The sequence below is a fragment of the Martes martes genome, assembly GCF_963455335.1.
Source record: "Martes martes genome assembly, chromosome: 2".
NCBI classification, from domain to species: domain Eukaryota; kingdom Metazoa; phylum Chordata; class Mammalia; order Carnivora; family Mustelidae; genus Martes; species Martes martes.
The window spans coordinates 105,714,678-105,737,716 of NC_137889.1; the positions used below are offsets into that span (position 1 = coordinate 105,714,678).

Consider the following 23,039-nt stretch of genomic DNA (forward strand, 5'->3'; position numbering starts at 1 on the left):
CTTGTATGTGACTCTCAAATTTCTCTTCTAGGTCCTTGTCCATTTAAAGAGAGAGTGAAATTCTGTAATTCTGATGTAGTTGTAATTGTGTGTGTTTTAGGCAATAAATGTAATTTTTAGAGGATTCCAATGGTAGATCCAGTAGTATGTTTCACATGCACATATGTTTTATTTGAAAATGTATTTTTTCAAGATTTTATTTATTTATTTGAATGACTGAGAGCGAGCGAGTGAGCACAAGCAGGGGGAGTGGCAGGCAAAGGGACAGAGAGAAGCAGGCTCCCCACTGAGCAGGGAGACTGAAGCAGGGCTCAATCCAAGACCCTGGGATCATGACCTGAGCTGAAAGCAGGCGCTTAACCAATTGAGCCACCCAGGCGCCCTGAAAATGATATTTTTAAATCTTTCTCCTCTTTGCCTTCCCCCCACCCTCCCTCCCTTTTCCTTTGCTCTCTGTCTCTGCAGTGTCTCTTTCTTTCTTACTCCTCTGCTTTGTTTTGTTTTCATCTCTTTATCATGTCTGTTCCGGGGTGCTTAAGTGTGGCAAGTAATTATATTATTCTGTTACCTTAAGGTGGGTCATAAAAACTTGGCCACTTAATATAAAAACACACTGTGACAGAGATATCAACATGTTTCTGAGTCTTTTAATATTTTCTCTTTCTGTAAAAAGTATGTCCTTCTTGGGGCACCTGGGTGGCTCAGTAGGTTAAGCATCCCACTCCTGATTTTGGCTCAGGTCTTGATCTCAGGGTTGTGAGATGGAGCTCCGGGTCAGACTTGGTGTTGGGCATGGAGTTTGCTTGGGATTCTCTCTCCCTCTCCCTCTGCCCCTCCCCAATTGCTGGCATTCGCTCTCTCTCTCAAAAAAAAGTATGTCTTTCTTTCCATCATTTCTCTTCATATCAACACATGTGAATTAAAAGTAACGTTTAAGTTTAACAATAGAATTGAGCAGGATAAGACTGAGGAAACATGGAGTTCCCACGATGTTTGAGAACTCTCATTCTAAGAGAGTGTGATCTTAAAGACATGCCCTGGGAAAGAATTCTCTTGATTAGATGCCAAGGTGGCCGCATGTCGCAGATAGCTTTGCTGCCTCCAGACACTACTGCCCCGGATCGATTCCACTTGTATTCGTCTTTAGCTGGAGCCCTGCTTAATGTTTGCATGGACGAGGGTGTTTTGGACACTTCTTAATTTACTTTCTTGTGATTATAACATATTTTATGAATAAGGGAGGGCTCTAAGTTTTGCATTCAGGACAAACTGTGCTGAGCAAACTCAGGACAAACTGTGAGAGCAGAAAGGAACCTTAGAACTATTTTCGTTCAACACCATCTCTTCATTGATATTTTCCTCGCTTCTGGCCAAATAATTTTTTAAGCCATCCTTATTCTCCACGGGTCTGAGAATAGAATTTGGCTCTCCTCATTTCATTTAAATGTTCAGGTGACGTTAATGACAGCCACTGTTGGGCAGTCTCCAAACAGCCCTATACTTCAGTTATATTTTTCTTTACATTGAAAGATATATATTTGTTTAATGGAAGAGGTTGTGAAATAGAGCTTTTCTTTATAATGTGTGTGTTATGTGTGTAATTATGTATTGTCCCCCTGAGGAAGGACTAAAAGTATTTTAGGAAATCAGGAAAATCAAGGAAAAGGAAATCAAGAAAAAAAATTATAACACAAATACATCTCTAACCCAGACTTCTCCCCAAACTCTAGACTTAGATATCCCCCTGCCTGTCTAACCTTTCCAGTGAGATGCAAATATATGTATCAGACTCTGCATTTCTGATAGACTCTGATTGTCAGCCCAAACACATTCTACCCGCAGCTTTTCCCACCCCGGGAGATATCACCTCTGTTCTACCGGTTGCTAAGGCCAAAGAACTTGGAGTCCTCTCCATCTACTCTTTGTGTAATCTGTATGGAAATGGTGTTAGCCTTACCTTCAAGTTCTGTTTGGAGTGGGAGCACCTCTCGCCATCTCCTGTGCTGCCCTCCTGACCCAGCCGTTCTTCCCGGGGAGGACAGGTCCAAATTCCTTTATCCACATGAGTTGTGGGATATGGAATTTTTCAGAGTTTAGAAAAGTAGTAAAGTACATATGTATACTAAAGCAGATTCATGTTTCTACAGTGAAACGTAGGATTATTTATGCTCATCTGGCTACCAAAGACCGTTTGGTTGAGTTACAGAACAAGCTTTTGGGTTTTGGCATTATGAAGGAGGAACCATGGACCTGTAGCACAGGAGCCTTTGGCAGGTCTCCCTGCTTCCACTCTGGCCCCTTCATGGTCCCCTCTCAATCTAGTGTCTTGAGGGATCTTTTAAAACAGAAAGGAGATGTCAGCGTTCACAGCTGTGCCTCAGCATGCGCGTGGTTCCATATGGATGTAAGCCCGCCTGGCGTCTCACAGAGTCCTACAGGATCTCATCTCCTCACGCTGTGCCCTTGGTGACTCTACTCCAGCCTCCTCACTGATCCTCACTGCTCCTGCCTTAGGACTCTTGCTCCAACCGTTCCCTCTCCCGGGGACACTCTTCCCCCGGCTCTCAGCTTGGCTCACTCTCTCACCTCTTTACACAAATGTCAGCTTACCAGGGAGACCACCCTGATGCCCGTATTCCATACTGTGACCCCTACCAATCACCACCAGTATACCTCTCCACTGCTTTTCTCTTTTTTTTTTTTTAAAGATTTTATTTATTTATTTGACAGATTACAAGTAGACAGAGAGACAGGCAGAGAGAGGAAGGGAAGCAGGCTCCCTGCTGAGCAGAGACCCCCGATGCGGGGCTAGATCCCAGGACCCTGGGATCATGACCTGAGCCGAAGGCAGAAGCTTTAACCCACTGAGCCACCCAGGCGCCCCTGCTTTTCTCTTTTTGATACCATTTATCACCTTCTAATGTACTGTGTTATTTACTTACTTATTGTGTCCATTGTATCCACTAGTGGAATACAATATTTTGAGGACAGGGATCTTTGTTTTATTCACTGGTGTGTCTCAAGGACCTAGAATAATGCCTGGCACATAATTGGCACTTGAACATCATTTGTGGAACAAAGGAATGAATAAATCACTCATAGCATTTGAAAATAAATTATCATGTAATCAGATTTTCCATACAAAAGCTAGTTTGATATAATAACACATTTAATCTATATTTAAGAATTAAAAAAATATTCTTTTCTGATTGTTCCTTATTTTTTTACTGTGGTGCTTTGACCATTTTCCCCCTCTCTTTGTTCTCTCTCTTCCTCTTTTCTTTTTAGAAATTGGCATTCTATTCAGTGGATTATTAAATTTGAAAATTTGATGATAATGAGAAGGCAAATGATGTCAGTGTGATATAATGTCTCAAAAAATATATTTCCTAACTCCTGAGACTAGCTCAAATAATTCTTGCTTTATACTTTTTTTATTTGAAAGTTGGCCTGTATGAAGTTACGCACCTTTCATTTTTTAATGTGGAAAGATTTAAGAAACAGCCCCTTAAAACAACATTTCTTGTAGGTATAAACAAAATACCATTAAAGCTGGAATTTTTGTCCTTTTACTACTACAAAAGAAAGGGTTTCAAAACACCAAAAAAAAAAAAAAAACTTCAAATAAGCAATCCAGATGGAATGATTATAATGCAGCCTTTTTACATTTTAATTTGGGGCTAAAAACTTTCATCTAAACCAACATCAGTTAATTACCCAAGTGTGATGTCCGTATGAGGTTGGTTTTTTTTTTTTTTTTACTTATTTATTTGACAGAGAGAGATCACAAGTAGGCAGAGAGGCAGGCAGAGAGAGAGGGGGAAGCAGGCTCCCCGCTGAGCAGAGAGCCCAATGCAGGGCTCAATCCCAGGACCGTGAGATCATGACCTGAGCCAAAGGCAGAGGCTTAACCCACTGAGCCACCCAGGCACCCAAGGTTTTAAAGAAATCATTCCAGTTATATCTCAAATCACTAAGGGAGACTAAAGTCCCTCACAATAACACATTTTACTGTTAAGATATTCTTTCTTGTATTTAATCTAAATTCTTGAAATGATAGTTTATACCAGTGCAGTACTGTCAGGTAACTGGCTGCTGGACACAGCTGCTCAGCATTTCCATGTATTCAAAGAACACTCTCTAGAAATTACTTAACTGTCTCTTGTTTGGGCTCAGTAATTTCTGTTTCCTAAACCTTTTCTTAGAAAGGCTGTTTTTCAACCACTTAGCAATCTTCTTGGGTTGCCTTTGAACAGCCTTCATTTTTCAAATCTGTTTCAAATGATAGGGTCCAAAGATACGTAACAGTCACATCTGACCCAATATTGACTGTAAGTGGAATTTCTTTAAATATGTTTTTCTAATCTAAATCATTTCCCTCTGTTGCCAACTATATTATAGTGCAGATTTGTGGGCAGCCATTAATTCCCCCAGATATTTTTCCCCTGAAACAGTCACATAGTGGCTGGTACAGGGATACCTGGGTGGCTCAGTCAGTTAAGCCTCTGCCTCAGCTCAGGTCATGATCCCAGGGTCCTGGGATGGAGCCCCACATTGGGCTCCCTGCTCAGCGGGGAGCCTGCTTCTCCTTCTGCCTACCACTCCCCCTGCTTGTGCACTCTCTGTCAAATAAATAAAATCTTTAAAAAATAAACAAACAATGGCTGGCACATAGTAGGCACTCAAAAATATTTATTGAATAGAATGAAATAAAATTTTATGTTGGAATAAACTTTTTCTCAATCTAAGTTATTCTTCGAATGCTTGAACTAGCTATATTTAACTTGTTGATTCTGATAGTTTGTCCCCAAATGATCAAAGTCATTTTAGCTTTTTCTTACCCCAGTACAGCTAGGTATAGTCATTGAAAACAAACCTTCTCTAGAAAACTCTCATATGCATCTAATTTTGAGCATGATGTAGGGAAATAGTGTTGAGGCATGTGAAACTGAGGAGTTTTTAACTCCTAAGGAGAGAAAACATTGAACTAGAAGATCCAGTTTTGATCCTCACCTCTATTATTTATGCGATACATGACTTTGGACAAATTTGCATTAGCTCTCATCTGCATGGTTTCTGAGACCAGAGAGCTGATCTTGGACTCTGGAAGAACCTGGTGGAGGGGGCTCAGAGCAGAAAGACGCTGGGCAGACTTAGGGCAAGAAAAGCAGATTTAATTGGTAGGATGCCTATTTGTACACCAGAGATAGGCTGCAGGGAATTGCTAAAAAGTCAGAGACTGAGCACCAAAGACAAAAATCTGGGATCAGAGCAGGTAGGAGCTATCCCAAAGCAAAGAACCTAAGAAAAGCTTTATGTAGAACCCGAAGTAAAGGAACTTAGGGGGAAATGCATTTCTAGTCTAGCAATACAATGAAATATTATGCAGCAGTGTTTTCTGAAAAATATTTAATGTCTTGGGAAAACACTGATGTTATAAAAAGAGTAAGTAAAAAGAAAGTACAGAACTATATATACTGTTTGGCCCCAAGCAGGTGCAAAATACATGTCTGCGTATGTCTGGGTAAATATGGATGTTTGGAAGAAAAAAAGAGCAGATTAGTACTTGTGAATCTATATCCAGTTGATATTTGGGTGATTTTCCTTGTCCTTTCATTGTCCTCACTCAGTGAGGTTTATTTTTCTCGTTCCCACTGCTATTGGCCATTGTAATTCATTCTAGGAGTGATTCCTTAGGAGAGACTGTCAGTGCTCATAGAATCCCACTCTCCCCAGGAAGAGGGTGAGCTGTGTGTTTTGAAAAAGTACCCCATGGAATTGTGATTCTCAGTCATATTAATTTTATTTAGAATATACTGGCTTTTAAAAATGCATTAAAGATTTTATTAACTTCTATTTTTAGCTTTTCAAAATGGTCTTTACAATTGAGTGTGTCAGACATGTCCAATTTGAGCTAGGAAGCTCAGATTACTGCAAGGACTATAATACCACTTGGATGAGGAAGCAAATTTTTTTCCAACTTGTCAGCAGTTCAACTTGTTTGAACCAGCATAACCTCGGGTGCTTATTTAAGATGTAGATTCCTAATCCGCACCGCACATTTACTAAATCAGACTGGCTAAGAAAGTACTTCCCTGTCTTGGTGTGTATACAGGTCACATGGAAATGTGTTAAAGTGAAAGTTCTGACTCAGTGGGTGTAGGATAGGACCTGAGATTCTGCGTTTCTGACAAGCTCATGGGTAGTGCCGTTGATCTGCGGACTGCGCTGAATAGCAGTCTTACTCCACACTAAGCCCTAATGGTAGTTCCAGCCAGTAGAACAGTGTCTCGAATGGAGACAGAACTGGCCAGCTGTGGAGTGTTTCAGATGTAGCAGTTGTGCCTAAAATGTGGTATGAAGCATCTGGGTCACATAAGGAAGGAAAGTGTTGCCAAATAAAGATTACAGAATATAATGTAACGTCTGTCAGGTGCTCTTAGGAGTGGCCTTATCAGAGAACCAGACTCCCTGCTGCTTTGTTATTCTAGATCTTGAGAATGTGTTGAAATTCCAAGTATCAGGCAGTCAAAAGAAAACTTTCCATTTTAATGATCGCTGCACCGCTGGGCTGTGTACGGTTTCCATCTCTTGTCTTCCTTCTGTGGAGTTTACAGTCTGTGGCTGGTGTGATCACATTGTTCTTAGTCATGAAAACAGGACCTCTTTTCTGATGCTGTGTGGTAATGAGTAAAAAGATTGTTTCTGCTGAGGGGTGAAAAGGTCTTCAAACTAGTTTGCTTTCTCGTAAACAGCAAGGCCTAGAGGGACCCTGAGAAGATGCCCAACATCTCCCTGTAGATTACATTTCTGCTAGCATTTCGAAGGAGTGAGTTGTCACTGCTTACAGGTCAGGATCTGGCGCAGTGAATCCTGAAAGCTTTCAAGATTTTGGGTTTATATTTAATTTGATTTGATGGTGGCTGGTAAGAAAAAAAATAGCTCTCTCTGGAAGGTACAAATTGAATTCTTGGTGAACGTGACCAAAATCAGAAATCAAAAATTTTTTTAAGTTGAATGCACATTTGTTTATAATGTTGTAAGGAAAAATATCGCGCTTGTAGCCACACTGTGACTTGGGGCCTGTTACGGAATCTTCCTATACCTTCGTTTCCTCATCCGTAAGTGGGGATAATAACAGTATCTACTTCACTGAGCTGTTGTGGGTGCACATGAAACTCTTACCATGTAGTAAGAACTCAGTACACGGTAGCCGTTACCACTTCTGTTGCTGTTGTTGAATTCAATTATAGAGTAATGATACCATTCCCTACTTAACTCATGAAAATACAGCCCCATTTTATGTTCGGTTCCAAGTCTATGTTTTTATGGTGTTTTTTATTATGGTTCATTCTATTTTAATATTATTATTGTCTAACAGATCCTTTTGGACCCAATCGATTTACTAGTGTGAGCTGTTGGGTGAACAGAGAAAATACAAATGGAAACCTAGCTACTTTACATGCCCTTTAATTTTTACCAAATAACTGGAATATCATGCTTCATTTAGGTGTTCATAGTAACTAGGTGAACAGTTGTGGTTTTATTTATTTTTTTTTAAAGATTTTATTTATTTATTTGACAGAGATCACAAGTAGGCAGAGAGGCAGGCAGAGAGAGAGAGGAGGAAGCAGGCTCCTCGCTGAGCAGAGAGCCCGATGCGGGGCTCGATCCCAGGATCCTGAGATCATGACCTGAGCAGAAGGCAGAGGCTTTAACCCACTGAGCCACCCAGGCACCCCACAGTTTTGGTTTTAAAAGAGATAGGATCCCATCTACTTCTTTGCTGTGCACCTGGTGACAAAAGCCTTGGGAGAGATTGAGTCTATCTAGGTGGGAAACATGTTACAGGCTGTGTCTGATAAATACCAAAAATAATAGCTGTTTTTCCTTTAAAGTGATTTCTTTGGTCTTAGGGCATTGACAGTGTCCTGCACAGCAGGTGGGTTTCCTGGCCCCTCACCTGCTCTGGAGTGCTCCTGGCAGGGCTACCCTCCAGTTTCCTTGGCTTTGGAAGAGGGAAAGAGAATAGAACTTGTCAGGTGTTCTTTGGCTCTGGAAAAGTTGTGTTCTCAGCCTTATGGTCATACTTCAAAAAGAATGTCTTTTAGATAGTCTCTTCTCCTCGGATTGCCCTAGGCAGTGAGTTGTTCTGAAACTTTATTAAAGGAGAAATAGGTGAGCCATGTAAATTGGACTCCTTACTGAATACTGAAGCAGTGTCTATGTTCCACCTTTCACCAGAGATTTAATTTCTTCCAGCTCTGCTTTTTACTCTCAGCCCAAAGCACTATCTTTTGAACATTTTAGATTCTTCCTATGGGATGAAAGCTTTGGCAGACAAGGGCTTATATCTGTGGAGCCCAGAAACCCTTTTCTTTTTACTAGTAATCAGTATATGGCTAAGAATTTTCTCTAATGTGGTTAAGGAAATTTCAGAAACTCCTTTCCAATCCTTTTATTTGCTTCTCTCTGGTCATTTAAAGCTATAAGGCGTATGTTCTTCATCTGGAGAGGGGAAGAGAGGGCTGGGGGTGGGGAGAGAGAGGCAGGAGACTGTCTCATAAAACCCCAGTGATTCATCCCCACTCTGTAGTCTCTCAAAATCCCCTAGGTTTTGCTTTCAGAAAGAGCCTTCACACTATTGAGAGTTACATATGCACCATTCTCTTCCACTGAACCGAAGCCCTAACCACAGAAACAACTTAAGACAGTGTTATCTTTAATCTTTTAGTCTCACAACAAATGCCAGAACTAGCCTGGGTAATGTCAAGGTAGCCACCCTGGAACAGAAACAGAATTTGCAAAGCTACCTTTAATAAACAGTGCTTACATTTTGCTACAGTTAACTCTTCGGAAGAAGTCTGGCGGTGGGAGGGGTGTATGATAATATTTACTTTTACTTCACTGTGCTTACTCTTAATGCTTTTTGGGTAAAAGTATTGTTGACTATTTGGGAAACCTTATTTATGAACACAAGCTATATATTAATACTATGTTCCTGGGGAAAATATATTTAGTAGAAAATGCTGAGCCAAAGGGTCTTTTTCAAGAGATTTCCTGCTTATTCATGTGGCCAATTCTTCTCACGAGCTCCAGGGCCCTCCAGCCACAGGGAAAAAGTACCAGGTCCCTAAGCAGTCCAACCCCATTTTTACCCAGCTGTCTGCGTGCTTCATGCCTGCACCTTTCCTTTGTTTTAGTTCATGCAGAAGGCTGTAAGAAGCACTGGGCAAGTGATATGTTTTGGTGGGTAAAACATTGGCCAATGGAAGGAAAAAATATAGGAAATGAATCTTCTAAGACTGTATGACCATTCTTTAGTTTATGCTCATTTGGTCATAAGGGCTCTCTGACCTCCCCTTTCACCTCCCTCCTATTCATTCTCCACGCTACAGCCAGAATGTTGCACCTGACCTGAGATTCTTGTAAAGGCTTCCAGCTTCTACCACAATAAAGCCCCAAAAAGGGCTTTAATCTGTTCACATCTGTCTCTGGCTTCATTTGGTGCCCTTCCTCCCGTACTCCGCCTCCCCTGCCGTGAGCTCTAGAGCTAGAACGATCTTTGAGTTCCACACCCTTTCATTCTCCAGGGCACTAGGTCACATTAATGCATCCTTCCTGTGGTGGTGTGAGCACCACCTCGCAGAGATCTTCATGCATCTGTCCTCTCCAGGCTAGCTTAGTCAGCCCCCAGCACACAGCCTCCTCTACTTGTCTTTAAAACATTCATTACCTGGAGAAATTGTTAGAAGTCTGTCTTTGCCTCTGGAAACTAGACCCCATGAGGCAAGAGTAATCACATTTCTTCATAAGTTCTTAGCCCAGTGCCTTGTACCCAGTGGATTCTGTTTCTTGACTGACTGCATTAAAAAGTGGATAGAATAGAGGGAGAATGGATAGACAGACAGTAGAGGAATTCTATTGTTAGCATTTCTCCTATCCTTTTTTTTTTTTTTTTTTAAGATTTTAGTTATTCATTTGACAGAGATCACAAGTAGGCAGAGAAGCAGGCAGAGAGAGGAGGAAACGGGCTCCCTGCCGAGCAGAGAGCCTGATGTGAGGCTCGATCCTCGGACCCTGGGATCATGACCTGAGCCGAAGGCAGAGGCTTTAACCCACTGAGCCACCCAGGCACTCCTCTCCTATCCTTTTTTAAATCACTATACCATTCTAAGAATTAATGGTCCAATTATTACACAGTATCAGATATGTTTGTTTTTATAAAATATATATATGTTGCATATTTAAAGTGACTATTAGCTAAAATACAAAGCAGGGAAAATAATGAGAAAAATCATGTACAAGTGTTTATCCTGGTTATTTAGGCAAGACTCGTATTTTATTTCATTATTATTATTTTAAAAAGATTTTATTTATTTATGTGTCAGAGAGAGAGCACAAGCAGGGAGAGTGACAGGCAGAGGGAGAAGCAGGCTCCTCTCTGAGCAGGGAGCCCAATGTGGGACTCCATCCCAGGAACCTGAGATCATGACCTGAGCCAAAGGCAGACGATTAACCGAGTGAGCCACCCAGGTGTCCCTACTAGTCATTTATTTTAATTAACATTTTCTACATTGATTAAAATAGTTCTTTTGAACCAAAGAATATGTCCAAATTCACTAATGTATTTTAATTTCATAGTCTCACACTTAACAACAGGTATCAAGACTCTATTCAGAGTTCTCCTTGAGGGGCCTGAGTGGCTCAGTTGGTTGGGCATCTGCCTTAGGCTCAGGTCATAGTCCCGGGGTCCTGGGATCGAGCCCCACATTGGGCTCCCTGCTCAGCAGGGAATCTGCTTCTCCCTCTCCCTCTCTCCCACTTTCCCACTCATCCTCTCTCTCTCTCTCAAAAAAAAAAAAAAAATTCTCTATGAGCAATCAAAATACAATTAACAGATATATAGTTGCTATGGGGTAGGGAGTCTATATATGTGTTCTCACAGAACTCTTTTCTTTTGATGTTTTAGGTAATTTTTTTTCCACAACAGAAGTTTTTTTTTTTTATAAACTGTTCTAAAAGTATACAATTACAAAAGACAAGGCAAACCAAACAAATGGGAAAATATCACTTTCATTTCCAATACTCAGACCACCATAATTATCATAGTGGTATATATATATTTTTTAACTGAGTAGTTATTGACCTACTACCTAGTATTAGTTTCAGGTGTACAACACAATGATTTAATGTTTGTATGCATGTTGAAATAATAACTACCATAATAACTCCAGTTAACATCTATCATACTTTGTTACAAAATCGTCTCTTATGTTGAGAACTTTTAAGGTTTATCCTGTTAGCAACTTTCAAATATTCAATGAAGTATTACTAGCTATAGTCACGATGCTCTACATTATATCCCTCTAACTTACTTATTTGATAACTGAGAGTTTGTAACTTCTGAGTCCCACTTGCCCACCCTTCACCCCCTGCCTCTGGCAACCACCAGTCTGTTCTCTGTATCTATGAGCTTGTTTCCGTTTTTAAGATTGCACATGTGAGCCAGATCTTGTGGTATTTTACTCTGACTCGTTTCACTTACCATAATGCCTTCAAGGTCCTTCCATTGTTGTCACAAGAGGTGAGATTTCATCTCTTTTTATCCAGGAATGATACTCCTCTGTGCATATACAGACCACATCTTCTTTATCCATTCATTTGTCAGTGGACCCTTAGGCTGTTTCCAGGTCTGGGCTCTGGCGAAAATGCCGCCGTGAATATGAGAGTGCTGATATCTTTTTGAATTCGTGTTTTTATTTTCTTCAGATAAATACCCAGAAGTGGAATTGCCGGATCATGTGGCAGTTCTAATTTTAATTTTTTTGAGGCACTTCCATACTGTTTTCTATAGTGACTGCACCAATTTGCATTCGCATTAACAATGCGCCGGGGCTTCTCCACATCCTTGCCAACACGCTTGTTATTGGTCTTTTTGATTGCAGCTGTCCTAACAGGTGTGAAGTGATACTTCATCGAGGTTTTGATTTGCATTTCCCTGATGGCTGGTGATCTTGAGCACCTTTTCATGTACCTGTTGGCCTCTGTGTGTCTTCTTTGGAAATACATTGATTTGGTCTCCTCATTTTTTATTGTTTTTTTTTTTTTTTTTTTTTGCTATTGAATAGTAGGAGTTCTTTATATATTTTGGATAGTAACCTCTTATCAGATATGATTTGCAGTTATTTTCTATTTAGTAGCTGGCCTTTTCATTTTGGTGATGGTTTCCTTTGCTGTGCTTTTTAGTTTGATATTGTCCTACTTGTTTATTTTTGCTTTTGTTGCCTTTGCTTTTGGAATCAGATCCAAAAAAATGTCTGTCAAGACCAATGGGAAGGAGTTTACTGCCTGTATTTTCTTCTAGGAGTTTTATGGTTTCAGATCTTACATTTAAGTCTTTAATCCATTTTGAGTTCATTTTTGTGTGTTATGTAAGATAGTGGTCCAGTTTCCCTTTTTTTTTTTTTTTTTTTTTTTGCCGGTGGCCATCCAGTTTCCTCAACAACATTTCTTGAAGAGACTGCCATTTCCCCATTGCATGTTCTTGGCTTTTTTCTTGTAAGTTAATTGACCATATATGGTTGGGGGGTCGTGTTGTTTTTACCACTCTTGTTTCTAGTCCGTTGTTTTGTTTGCTTGTTTTTCTTGTACATAGTTGAGATCATACTGCTTGAATGACTTTTTCCCACTACTTATTTCACTTAGTATTTTCACATAAAACATAAAATATACCAGAGAGTGAGGTGGTGAACCTTCTCTTGACACTGAGGTGGAGCAGTCTTAGCAATCCATAGCGGTATGTGTGAGAAAGGAGAAATAGTTGAACAATTTGGCAGGGCTACAGAGTAGAGTACACAGAATTTTAAGCACTAATAGCTGCTGAGCACGTCAGGTCTCTAAATTTCTTGGAATGTTTCCCAATGAACTGCAGTGAAGGTGTGCTTGATCAGCTCCTGCTGAAGTTAGTGTTTTAGGCTCTTGGTTTCCAAGAACTATTAACGAAACATCTGGCACTTTGCAAGTTGTTAGATGACAAATTCTTTGAATTGCTGTTTTCCAAATGTGTGATCTCCTCCCTTCCTTTCTCTTTAACCTCATCCCATATCACTTTCCCCATTTCTCAACATCCTTCCTCCATGTATCATGCATGCCTTTCTCTCAATGTTCTGAGCACCTTCTTTGTAATGGCTGCCTGAAACACTCCTTCTTCCCCCTCTCCCAACACTTTTTTTTTTTTTTTTTTGCTTGGAAGTTTTCACATTCTTTCCCTCTTGGTCTACATGGTGCTTCTGTAGAGAGGTTCCCCTTGATCTCCCTTTATGACCCGTTTGTTATCATGAGCGGAAGTCACCCTCATTGTATAATACATGCAATGAATTTTTTGAAGAACACTTGTGTTCCTTAAGAAGGATATTTGCAAGCTGTGTTCACACAGTGTTATATTGGTGATGGAAAGGATACCCCCTAAATAAGCATGAAGTGTTTAAGTGTGTTTGTAGTACAGAGGTTTCTAAGAATACATCTTACAAGTACCATAGGGAACAGTGTTATGTGCATGCAAGCTGCACTGACTGCATGTGACTCCCACTCTAGAAAGAATGAGGTGATGAGTTCACTTGTACCGTAGATGTTTCTAAGACAGCTACTTGCAAGCTTTCTGTGACAAGTGTTATATCAGTGACTGGAAGTTATCCCCATGTTGTAATATCTGTATTACAGTGTTAAGATCCCCAGTAATAAGGATGCTTCTAAGAACAACAACAAACAAAAAACAGGCCCTTTGTGCCAGGAGACCTTTGTATAGTCCTCCCCCTCTACACCAGGAACCTGTTTACCATTTAACAGTCAGCTAGAAAAAAGGGGGCTGACCAGCTGCCATAAGGTAGCGCCATCGTATGGTACCGTAGGATTTGAACCATATTCCAATCGAGAGATAATTTGTATAAGTTACAAGAGAACAAAAAGTGATTGTTCTATATAATTTTTTGAACTTTCTCTGTATCACGAGAAACGAAGCATGTTTGCCTACAACTTTATTTTATATTTCTAGCAAATAAGAGGCAGACTCCCTCTTAGAGTCTGAAAGGAAGCCAGGAAAGCTATAAATGGATGTCACTCCTGTTAGTCATTTGGGTGTACAAGAAGGTGGCCGGTTACCTCACCCCCCCAGGCCACCTATGCCAGCAGTGTGTCCCCAGAACTTATCCGTTGACCAGCTTCTCTTCTCCTATTCCTTTCAGGCTAGGTATATGTGAGTGTCTGTGTGGGGAGGGGATGGGTCTTCACTGTTTGGACTTTGGAAACAAAAGAAAAATTGTTTAAAGCGGGAAGCTAGAAAAAAAAAATCAGTGCAAATATTATGGGATTGTTAATTTTAAAAAATTCTTGCAAAAATAATAGAAATAGTATTGAAAAAGAACCCTTCTGACTGATATCTGTTCCTTAGCATTTGACATCTTTTACTCCCTGCCTTATAAAAAAATACAGTTAAAGAGGTTCTGGCAAAGAAAAGGGAGTAGCCCTGGTGTTTGGCCAGGAATTCCCCTTCACTGACATTCCCACATACCCCCAGCCTCCAACCCAGTTACTCTTCAGGACATCCTCTGGTGTTTTGCCTTCGCAGCCCTCATCAACATTTAGAACTGTAGTGTGGATTTATGTCTAGCGTGGTTTAACGTTTGCCTGTCTGATTAGAATGCAAGCTCTGGAGGGTCGGGTCCTTCTTGGTCTTGTTCACCCCTTTAGCTGTCTCCCTGGACTGCCATGGTACTTGGCATGGGTGGGTGGGGGGGGGCAAATATACATTGAATAACTAATGTTTTAAGTGATTCCATTTTTTAAAAAGTATTCTTTTTTTTTTTAATATTTATTTGACAGACAAAGATCACAAGTAGGCAGAGAGGCAGGCAGAGAGAGAGGAGGAAGCAGGCTCCCCGCTGAGCAGAGAGCCCGATGCGGGGCTCAATCCCAGGACCCTGAGATCATGACCTGAGCCGAAGGCAGAGGCTTTAACCCACTGAGCTACCCAGGTGCCCCTAAAAAGTAGATTCTTAAGCTGTGTTCCCATTGGTTCATGTGAGGAAAAGGGTTGACAAAATAAGATTCTCACCTCTGTGCAGTAAACACATTGAGGGCCTGTCACCAGGTCAAACGTTGGAGATGCCACATGAATAAGGCATGGTTGATGCCCTCCAGGACCTCAGAAGCTAGCAGAGGGACACACATGCATGTATGTGAATAACTGCAATTCTCCATAGAAGAGTGTAAGAGAGGTGTGCCCATGAGCCTTTGGAGAGTGCAAGGGGGAAGGACTTAATTCACCTCGACACCTGCAAGGGGGTGTCAAAGTTTCCAGCCACGCATGATATTTACATTGGGGTCTTCCATAAAGAGGGGAAGTTTGGCAAGTTAATTAGTAGGAACAAGAGGATCCCAAGCTGGGGATGGGGTCAGAGAAAATGAATGGCATGGTGTAGACAGTGTGTGTGTGTTCTGGGGGTGGGTTGTGAATGCTGCACAGGAAGTTTGGATTTGATCTTTAAGGAGCCAGGGAACCCTGTTGAGGTAAGATTTGTAGATGGAGTGCAGCAGTGGGCAGCCTTCATTGTGCGGGGAGTTGATGCTGTGGTTAGAAAGCCAAACCATTCACCGCAGCTGCAGGCATTTTCTGTTAAACCACTTTCAGTTAGAGGTCATAGTGTATCTTTCATAGAAACAAATTCTAGATTTTGACAAGGGTGAATATTTTTCTAGAAATTGGTAGCTCTTTTAAGATGTATTTTCCTGGTAAACACTTATTAATATATTTTTATATCGAATTTTAGAAACCTTTGGAAAACATGTTTAAAATTTGTACTCGGATAGTATAAGTACCTATAGAACAAAGATCATGAATCTTAATGTGACGTGTAATGAAATATTTTGGATTCTTCCAGATGTGTGAAATACATAGGTGTTCTCCCCCCATGCCCTGGTCAAGGCAGGTGTCTTTATCAATACTCACCCAAACCAAACCTCCCTCTCTTGCAGTTCCACGGCAGCCTTCAAACGACTTGTTTGAAACATTTGAAATTGAAAGGGGAGTCAGTGCAGATGATGAAGCAAAAGATGATCCAGGTAGATGCTTACATTTTTACTGTGTGATGATGACATTTTATTGTTTCCTTCCATTTCCTGAAAATGAATTTTTAAACTGTAGATTGTTCAGTTACATCTGGGAAAAGTGTACTTTTTTTTTTTTTAAACAACTTGGTTTCCTCTGTAGTAATATAGTTGTTGATTGAAAATAATTATATATCATCATTATCTTTTAAAAAAAATAAACACACTTAACTTGTGAAGAGGAAATCCTGTTTTGTAAGTGATGGTGTAACAAGGTCATAATTTGGCAACATTCTTGTGTTCTATTTTTATAGCTGGACACACATGCACAATTGTTCTAAGAAAGGATTCATGTGATCTTCCTTTGGTCTCATGGAGAGAAGTTCTGGTCAGATAGTTAAGTTTGGCTAGAAGAGAACACTTATGCAGATCAATAATCCTAGTTCACAAGTTTGTTTTTACAAATTGTGCCATTGTGGTCTGCTCATTGTTCTGGTTATTTTCTTGTAGGTGTTCTGATACACAGTTGTAACTTTGACCATGGGCTTTGTGGATGGATCCGGGAAAAAGACAGTGACTTGCACTGGGAACCAGTGAGAGATCCAACAGGTAAAAGCAGTTAATCTGTATCCGTTTGATCCTATCTGGGGACCCTGGTTCTAACAATCAAGAATACTGTTACATATCTCTGTTTACCCTCTTTATTCAGTAAAGAAATATCTCTTCCAACATTTCATATTTCATTTTTTAAGTGAACTAGTTAGCAATAAACTAGAATTATATTATGGGAAGACAAGTAGTACATTAAAGGGCCAACTAGTTTCTCTCAAAGAGCTTGGTAAGTAAAACCTTTAGACTCATTCTAACATAAAATTTTCAAGTTACTTGTAGTGCCCCATTCCCAGGCATGAGAGAAATAATGTAACAGTACATCAGTCCTGGTGGTCACCCACAGTTGTTTTCTCAATTATGTCCTTTTTTAAAAAGATGTGACACATAGCAAAAAGACACTAGAAGATTCTGTGAAGTTGTGAATATTTCTCTGGAAAAAATTTCAGTCTAATTTAGATGCTGGAGAAATTAGTTACAAATTACCATTTATTCCACAAAAGAATGTTACTAGAGAGATAGATTTAGACATAGTTCCTTGGAAAATTAACAAACTTTTAAATTGCATGCTTCCTACTGATAAGAACGTTTTCAGTGCTTACAAGATGTTTTGTCTTCTTGTTTCAGAAAGCAAAGTTACTTACATATTTTTGTTGGTTTTTTTCCCTCCCCTCAGTAATTAAATCTTTTGTGGGTGGGGCTAATTTAATGGGAGGGTGAGGAGTTAAATTTCTTTTCTTCCCTTTATACTCCTGGTTCTAGACTTAGGAATGAAAGTTTTTGTCTTAAAAGCCTAGTTCTTGAATAGCATTGCAGGTATATAGGTAGAGCACAAAACACATAAAAGTTAACTTGAGAGAAGATATGCTCTGTTAAACCAGTTCTTAAACTTTAGTGTGCATCCAGATCAGCTAGGGGCCTTGTTAAAATGTAGATTTTGTTGCATTTCTAACATGCTCCTTGTGGATATCTATGGTATTAGTCCTTATTGTAGATAGTGAGTAGAAAGTTTTAAAAAAAATTAGCCCAAAATATATTCATTAGATTCCCCTCTAAGGTGGAAATAGATTTTTTAAAAAATGAAAAATTTGAGGGCACCTGGGGAGCTCAGCTGGTTCAGTGACTGACTCTGGATTTTGGCTCATTTGTGGTCTCATTTGTAGTTCCTGGGATGGAGCCCCAAGCTGGACTCCCCACTCAGAGGGGAGTCTGCTTATCTCCCTCTCCTCGTTCCCCCACTCATGCACGTGCATGTGCTCTCTTTCTCTCTCTCTGAAATGAATCTTTTTAAAAAAGTAAAATGAAAGTTTGAGGTAAGCTTTTAAAAATATGAATAGGCAATAAGTTCGCATGGGGTTTTACATTTCTCTTAGCTATAAAACAGACTTTAGTGCCCCCCACCCCCAACATACAGTGACGTTCCTCTCATTTAAGGTTGACTCTGAGCAGGACATTATTATTACGGTCACAGGTATCTGTGGGTTAGAGAGAAACCATTTATTTAATATCTACTGTAGTCCCAGCTCCATCATCTCATTGGTTCAGTTTAATCCTCTCACCTGCCCTTTGAGGCAGGTAATTCTTCTTATGTTTCACAAAGGAAACACTGAGACCCAGAGCTTGTACACATTTCCTAAGGCCACAAAGCTGAAGAGTGGTCTTCATATCTAGGCCTCCCTGTACTTCATGTGGTTCCCTTCAGTAGTGGGCACTATCTGCTTAGCAGATCTAAGGCCTATAGATTTGACTGACCACTGACCTGGGGTCGTTTGCTACAGAATGGAGCATCTTTGACAGTCACGTTGGATAGAATGGTGAATGTTGCTCATGGTTATGGTGAATAACCCCTTCGAGTAAGGTACCCTGGTGAGTTATTTATGCTAAACTCAGAGGAATTCATTATACTCCCATGGAAGCATCCAGTGTAGAAAATCCGTGTAAAATTCTTGATTTTTACAATTTCCATACTCTATTTTAGAACAAGTTTTGGATTTTAACACTTTTTATTATTCATTATATATGTAAATATTTAAATTTGTGGTGACCAAATTCCACTTGCCCTCTGCTAAAAAGAGAGGGTTAGAAATAGAATGGTAGACAAAAAAAAAAGAAAGAAAAAAATGGAAGCAGTTATTTGGCAATGATAGCAGAGAACACAGTGGCCATTTTTGTGACTGGGTAGCTCTTGATGATTTTCTTTGGCCCCTGGAAGGGAGCCATTCTTTCTGTTTCATCCCTTCCCCTCTTCCCTTCTGCTGATAGCTAGGATGCAAGGGGAAGTTACTCAAATAAGAGGGGTGAAAAGCCTTTAGTGTTTTAGCAAGTAATTATTAAAACAGTAAGAGTGAAACCTCTGTCATCACTACTAAAGTTGGGTCATTTCCATAGAAATAGAATATTTTTCCCAGAATGACAAATCTACTTGGTGGGTTCTTTCTATCTGAGAAGAACAGAGATAATTGTAGGTCACTTCTAAGAACACGATCTAGTCAGAAAGGTATCCCAAAGCCTGTGGGAAAACAAGTGAAGAAACCAGAATGTTCAGCTTGGAGAAGAAATAACGGAGCAAGACTGATTTCCAAATATTTGACCAACAACGTCTTTCATGGTTCTTCTGGAACCACAGGAGGATGAGAAGTCAGATCAGCAGGTAAAAGCTAAAGGGAGATCCATTCTGGTTCACTCCCAGAAAGAACTTGCCAATCATCAGAGCTGTCTAAAAAGAGAACGGGATGACAGGGAAATAGGGAGCTCTCCCTTGGTGGAGAGGTTTTTTGGGTAACTTAATAGCAAGATGTTGTTTTGAGCACTGGGTAAGTGTTGGATTAGAAAATCTGCTACACCACCTTTGAGAGCCTGAGTCAGAATGGAATGGCCCCAGGTCTTCCCAAAGAGATTGCTGAGCAGCCAGGCTCTGGCTTGGGGAAGGGATGGGAGGACAAAAGGATGGCAGAGGGGAAGACAGGGTGGGAGTACATGGCATGCGTCAGGCTGGAATTGGGAAGGAGCTTTTTAGAATGTGTTGGGGAAATCTAACCAGATACTGATGGAAAAGTACTAATAAGGCTTATTATGAAAAATGCCAGTTTTTCTTCTAAGAAGTTTAGGGATCTGAGTGTGTGTATATCACATGCTAAGACCAGAGAAGACTATAACCAATTTAATAAATTATTTCTGTGTATTATCTAATTACCAAGCTAACTTTTTTTCTATCCAGACTGTGCCATTTGTAAGGGAACATATGTTTGGATTTTCACACTTGTGACTGATTTTTAATGTGCATGTCTTATGCAACATCCAGATTTGTGGATATTCTCATACTAATATCTCTAAAAACCCTCAAACAAACTTTGAGAAAAGCTGCAAAGTACATTCATTTGCTAGCTGCTCTTCCTGGTGCTCGTTAGGTTTTATCACATTTGGTCTTGAACTTCACGGTGAGATAGTGAAATTAGTACGTGCCTCTAAGGGGTGGCAGATTGCGCTGCTGACAGATGTGGCGACGCCCTGAAGACACACCCTTCTATGAATGTCAAGGCTGGACCCTGGGGGCCCTTTTCCTGAAACCCTGATCTCTGGGGATCAGGGTTAAAGGAAACTGACTCAGTGCTGTGTCTGCTACTGACAGCTACAAGGTATTCACTTTAGAATATACTGCAAGCAGGCGGGCTTGTACATCCAAGTATGTCTGTTGCAGCATTAAACATTATTTTGAGATACACATAAATGGAAAAGTAAACCAACTGTGAAAAAATAAAAGCTTCAGCCCCCAGCCCTGGCTCCCCGTCACCCTCCCCAGATGCAACCAGTTTCTTGGTTATCTTTCCAGAGATATATTTTTCTGCCCCCTGCTCTGTACCTTGCTTTTGTCACTTAAAGATCATATCTTATAAGAGTTAACATATGTGGACTTTGCAGCCAGAAGGCTTGGGCTGGAAGCTAGTGCCAGCACGCAGTAGCTTTGACCTTGAGCAACTTACTGAAATGGAGATAATAGTGTCTATGAAACGTATGCAAGGCATTTAAAGCAGTGCCTGTCCCACAGTTACCATTAAAATAGTATTAGCCATTGTTGCTGGAGATTGTCCTGTGTCGGTACTTACAGAGCACCCTCATTCTTCTTTACGGTTGTTACTCCGTTCCTTCTCAGATGTACCACCCTGTATTTGACCCACCATCCACCGAGGCGCATTTCAGGAGAACAGTGCTGCAGTGAATAGCCTTGTACATGTCTCATTTCATATATGCTTGAATCTATCTGTGGGATATTCCTAGATACGGAATTGCTAGGTCAAACGGAATTTGTGTTTTGAATTTTGATAGTTTTCTCAGTTGCCCTTCATAACAGTTACAGCAATTTATGCTCCCACCAGTAATATTGAAGAACCATCCCCAATAGATTTCATTAAACTGTTTTTTTTTTGTCATTAAACTGTTTTTTATCCTTGCCAAGCTTATAGGTGAAAAGGCATCTCCTTTTGATTTTAGTTTTATATTCTCTTACTGTGAAAAGTTGACCATCTTTTCATATAATTAAGTAATCTTTTCCTATGATGCCCTTTATTTTGTGTGTTCTTATTATTGATTTGTTAAGTTCTTTATATAAAAAGGGAACTTAGTCCCTTTCATGTTTTGCAACTTTTTTTTTTTTTTTTTTGCTTTTCTTACTGTTTTATGGTACTTTTATCTTAAAGTGAAAATTTGGAAGGCACTTGGGATGAGCACTGGGTGTTGCATGTAAGTGATGAATCACTGAACTCTACTCCTGAAAGTAATACTACACTATATGTTACCTAACTGGAATTTAAATAAAAACTTGAAGTTACAAAAGAAAAATAAAATTAAAAAGTAACAATTTGGAAACTTCAATAAGAAATTGGCTAAATTATTAATGGCATACTTGGAGCTATGAAGAATGTTTGACATCGAAAAATGACAGATATATTTAATAAAAAGTTATTACACTGCAAAAAATGTTTATACTCATGTGCGTTTGTATTCATGGATATACATAGGAGAAGTTCAAATGTTAAAATTAGTAATTATCTCTGGCTTTTGGGATCATGCATATTTAAATTTTCTTTATGCTTTTCTATTTCTCTCTCTTTTCCTATAGTGGGCATTGCTGTATTGTATCTCTTTAAAAAACAAAAAAATAAGCTCTTTGCATTTGAGATATAAATAACCAACAAACCATAATGATCTTAGTTCTACCTGGGCTGGTTTCTCAGCTAGGCCAAAAATATAAGAAAAAAATCACTGCAAAACTCCCCCTCATTTTTATGACCACACAGTTAACATGTAAAGTAATAGACATTATGTTGTTCTCTTTGTAAATTGAAATTGTAAAGGCATCAGCCAGTACAGAGTTAAAAATAAGGATATTTAAATTTTATCACCTAACTTTCTGGCAAGTCTTTTTGTTTTGTTTTGTTTGGGTAAATAATAAATGCTACAAAAGCAAACTTTAGATATTGCAATGCTTTAAACTGAAACCATGAAAATAGTTAATATAATTCTATATTTAAACCAGTATTTTGGAACAGAAGTTAAATTTTTTATTTAATATGTAACTTGTTCGGGGCGCTAGGTCAGTTTTTCCCTTAGCTACTATTCCACCCTTGTAACATTTCCTTTTATTAAAAAGGGAAAGAATTCTTTATGGTAAGACAAAAACCTGGTGCCCACAGAGAAAGAGCTGTTATAGCCTCATTTATCATGATTTACATTTTAGTTTTAAATATCTATACAAAAGGACTATTTGGCTCTTAGGATGCCTTGGTTTATTAGGTTGTTTGCAGGCATGTCTGGCATAGTGATATGAGTGTACATTCCGCAGGGTCTTAAGGTAATCCTTGTTTTCTTAAAACTTTCAGGTTAACTGTAATACCTTGTATCTTAGTCTTAACCTAAATACCTGTGATGATTCAAAGCGGACTTACAGGGAGACATTTAAGCCCCATCTAAATGTTTTGGCCCAAAATATTGTTTGGATTAGTTAGATGGGGCACAAGGTGGGGGAGGAGGATAAGAAATTCTATGTGTTTTCGGTGAGTCAAGTACGTGCCTCAAAGACCTATTGCCCTGCAGTTTTTTTCTATATTCTTAGAACCTTATTTATTCAGCAAATGACATCAAAGCCCTACCATGTGCTAGGATATAAAATGAGGTAGTTGGGGGGAAAGCTGAGGTTTTTTTTTTGTTTGTTTTTTGTTTTTTTTATGTTACATTACTCACCATACAGTACACCATTAGTTTTTGATGTACTGTTCCATTCTGACCTCAATGAGTTCACGGTCTCCTGGGGGACAGAAACCTGTAAACCA

The 23,039-nt window shown here is 39.7% G+C and overlaps 1 protein-coding gene across 4 annotated transcripts in view; it reads left to right on the top strand.

Annotated features, from left to right (window-relative positions):
- NPNT (nephronectin) overlaps positions 1-23,039 on the top strand; it is a 78,424-nt gene that overhangs the window by 50,583 nt on the left and 4,802 nt on the right. For all 4 annotated transcript variants that reach the window (XM_080796806.1, XM_080796807.1, XM_080796808.1 and 1 more), the window contains 2 exons: positions 16,033-16,119; positions 16,615-16,713. In XM_080796806.1, the coding sequence (XP_080652932.1) occupies positions 16,033-16,119; positions 16,615-16,713 (186 nt within the window). The remainder of the gene's footprint in view (positions 1-16,032; positions 16,120-16,614; positions 16,714-23,039) is intronic.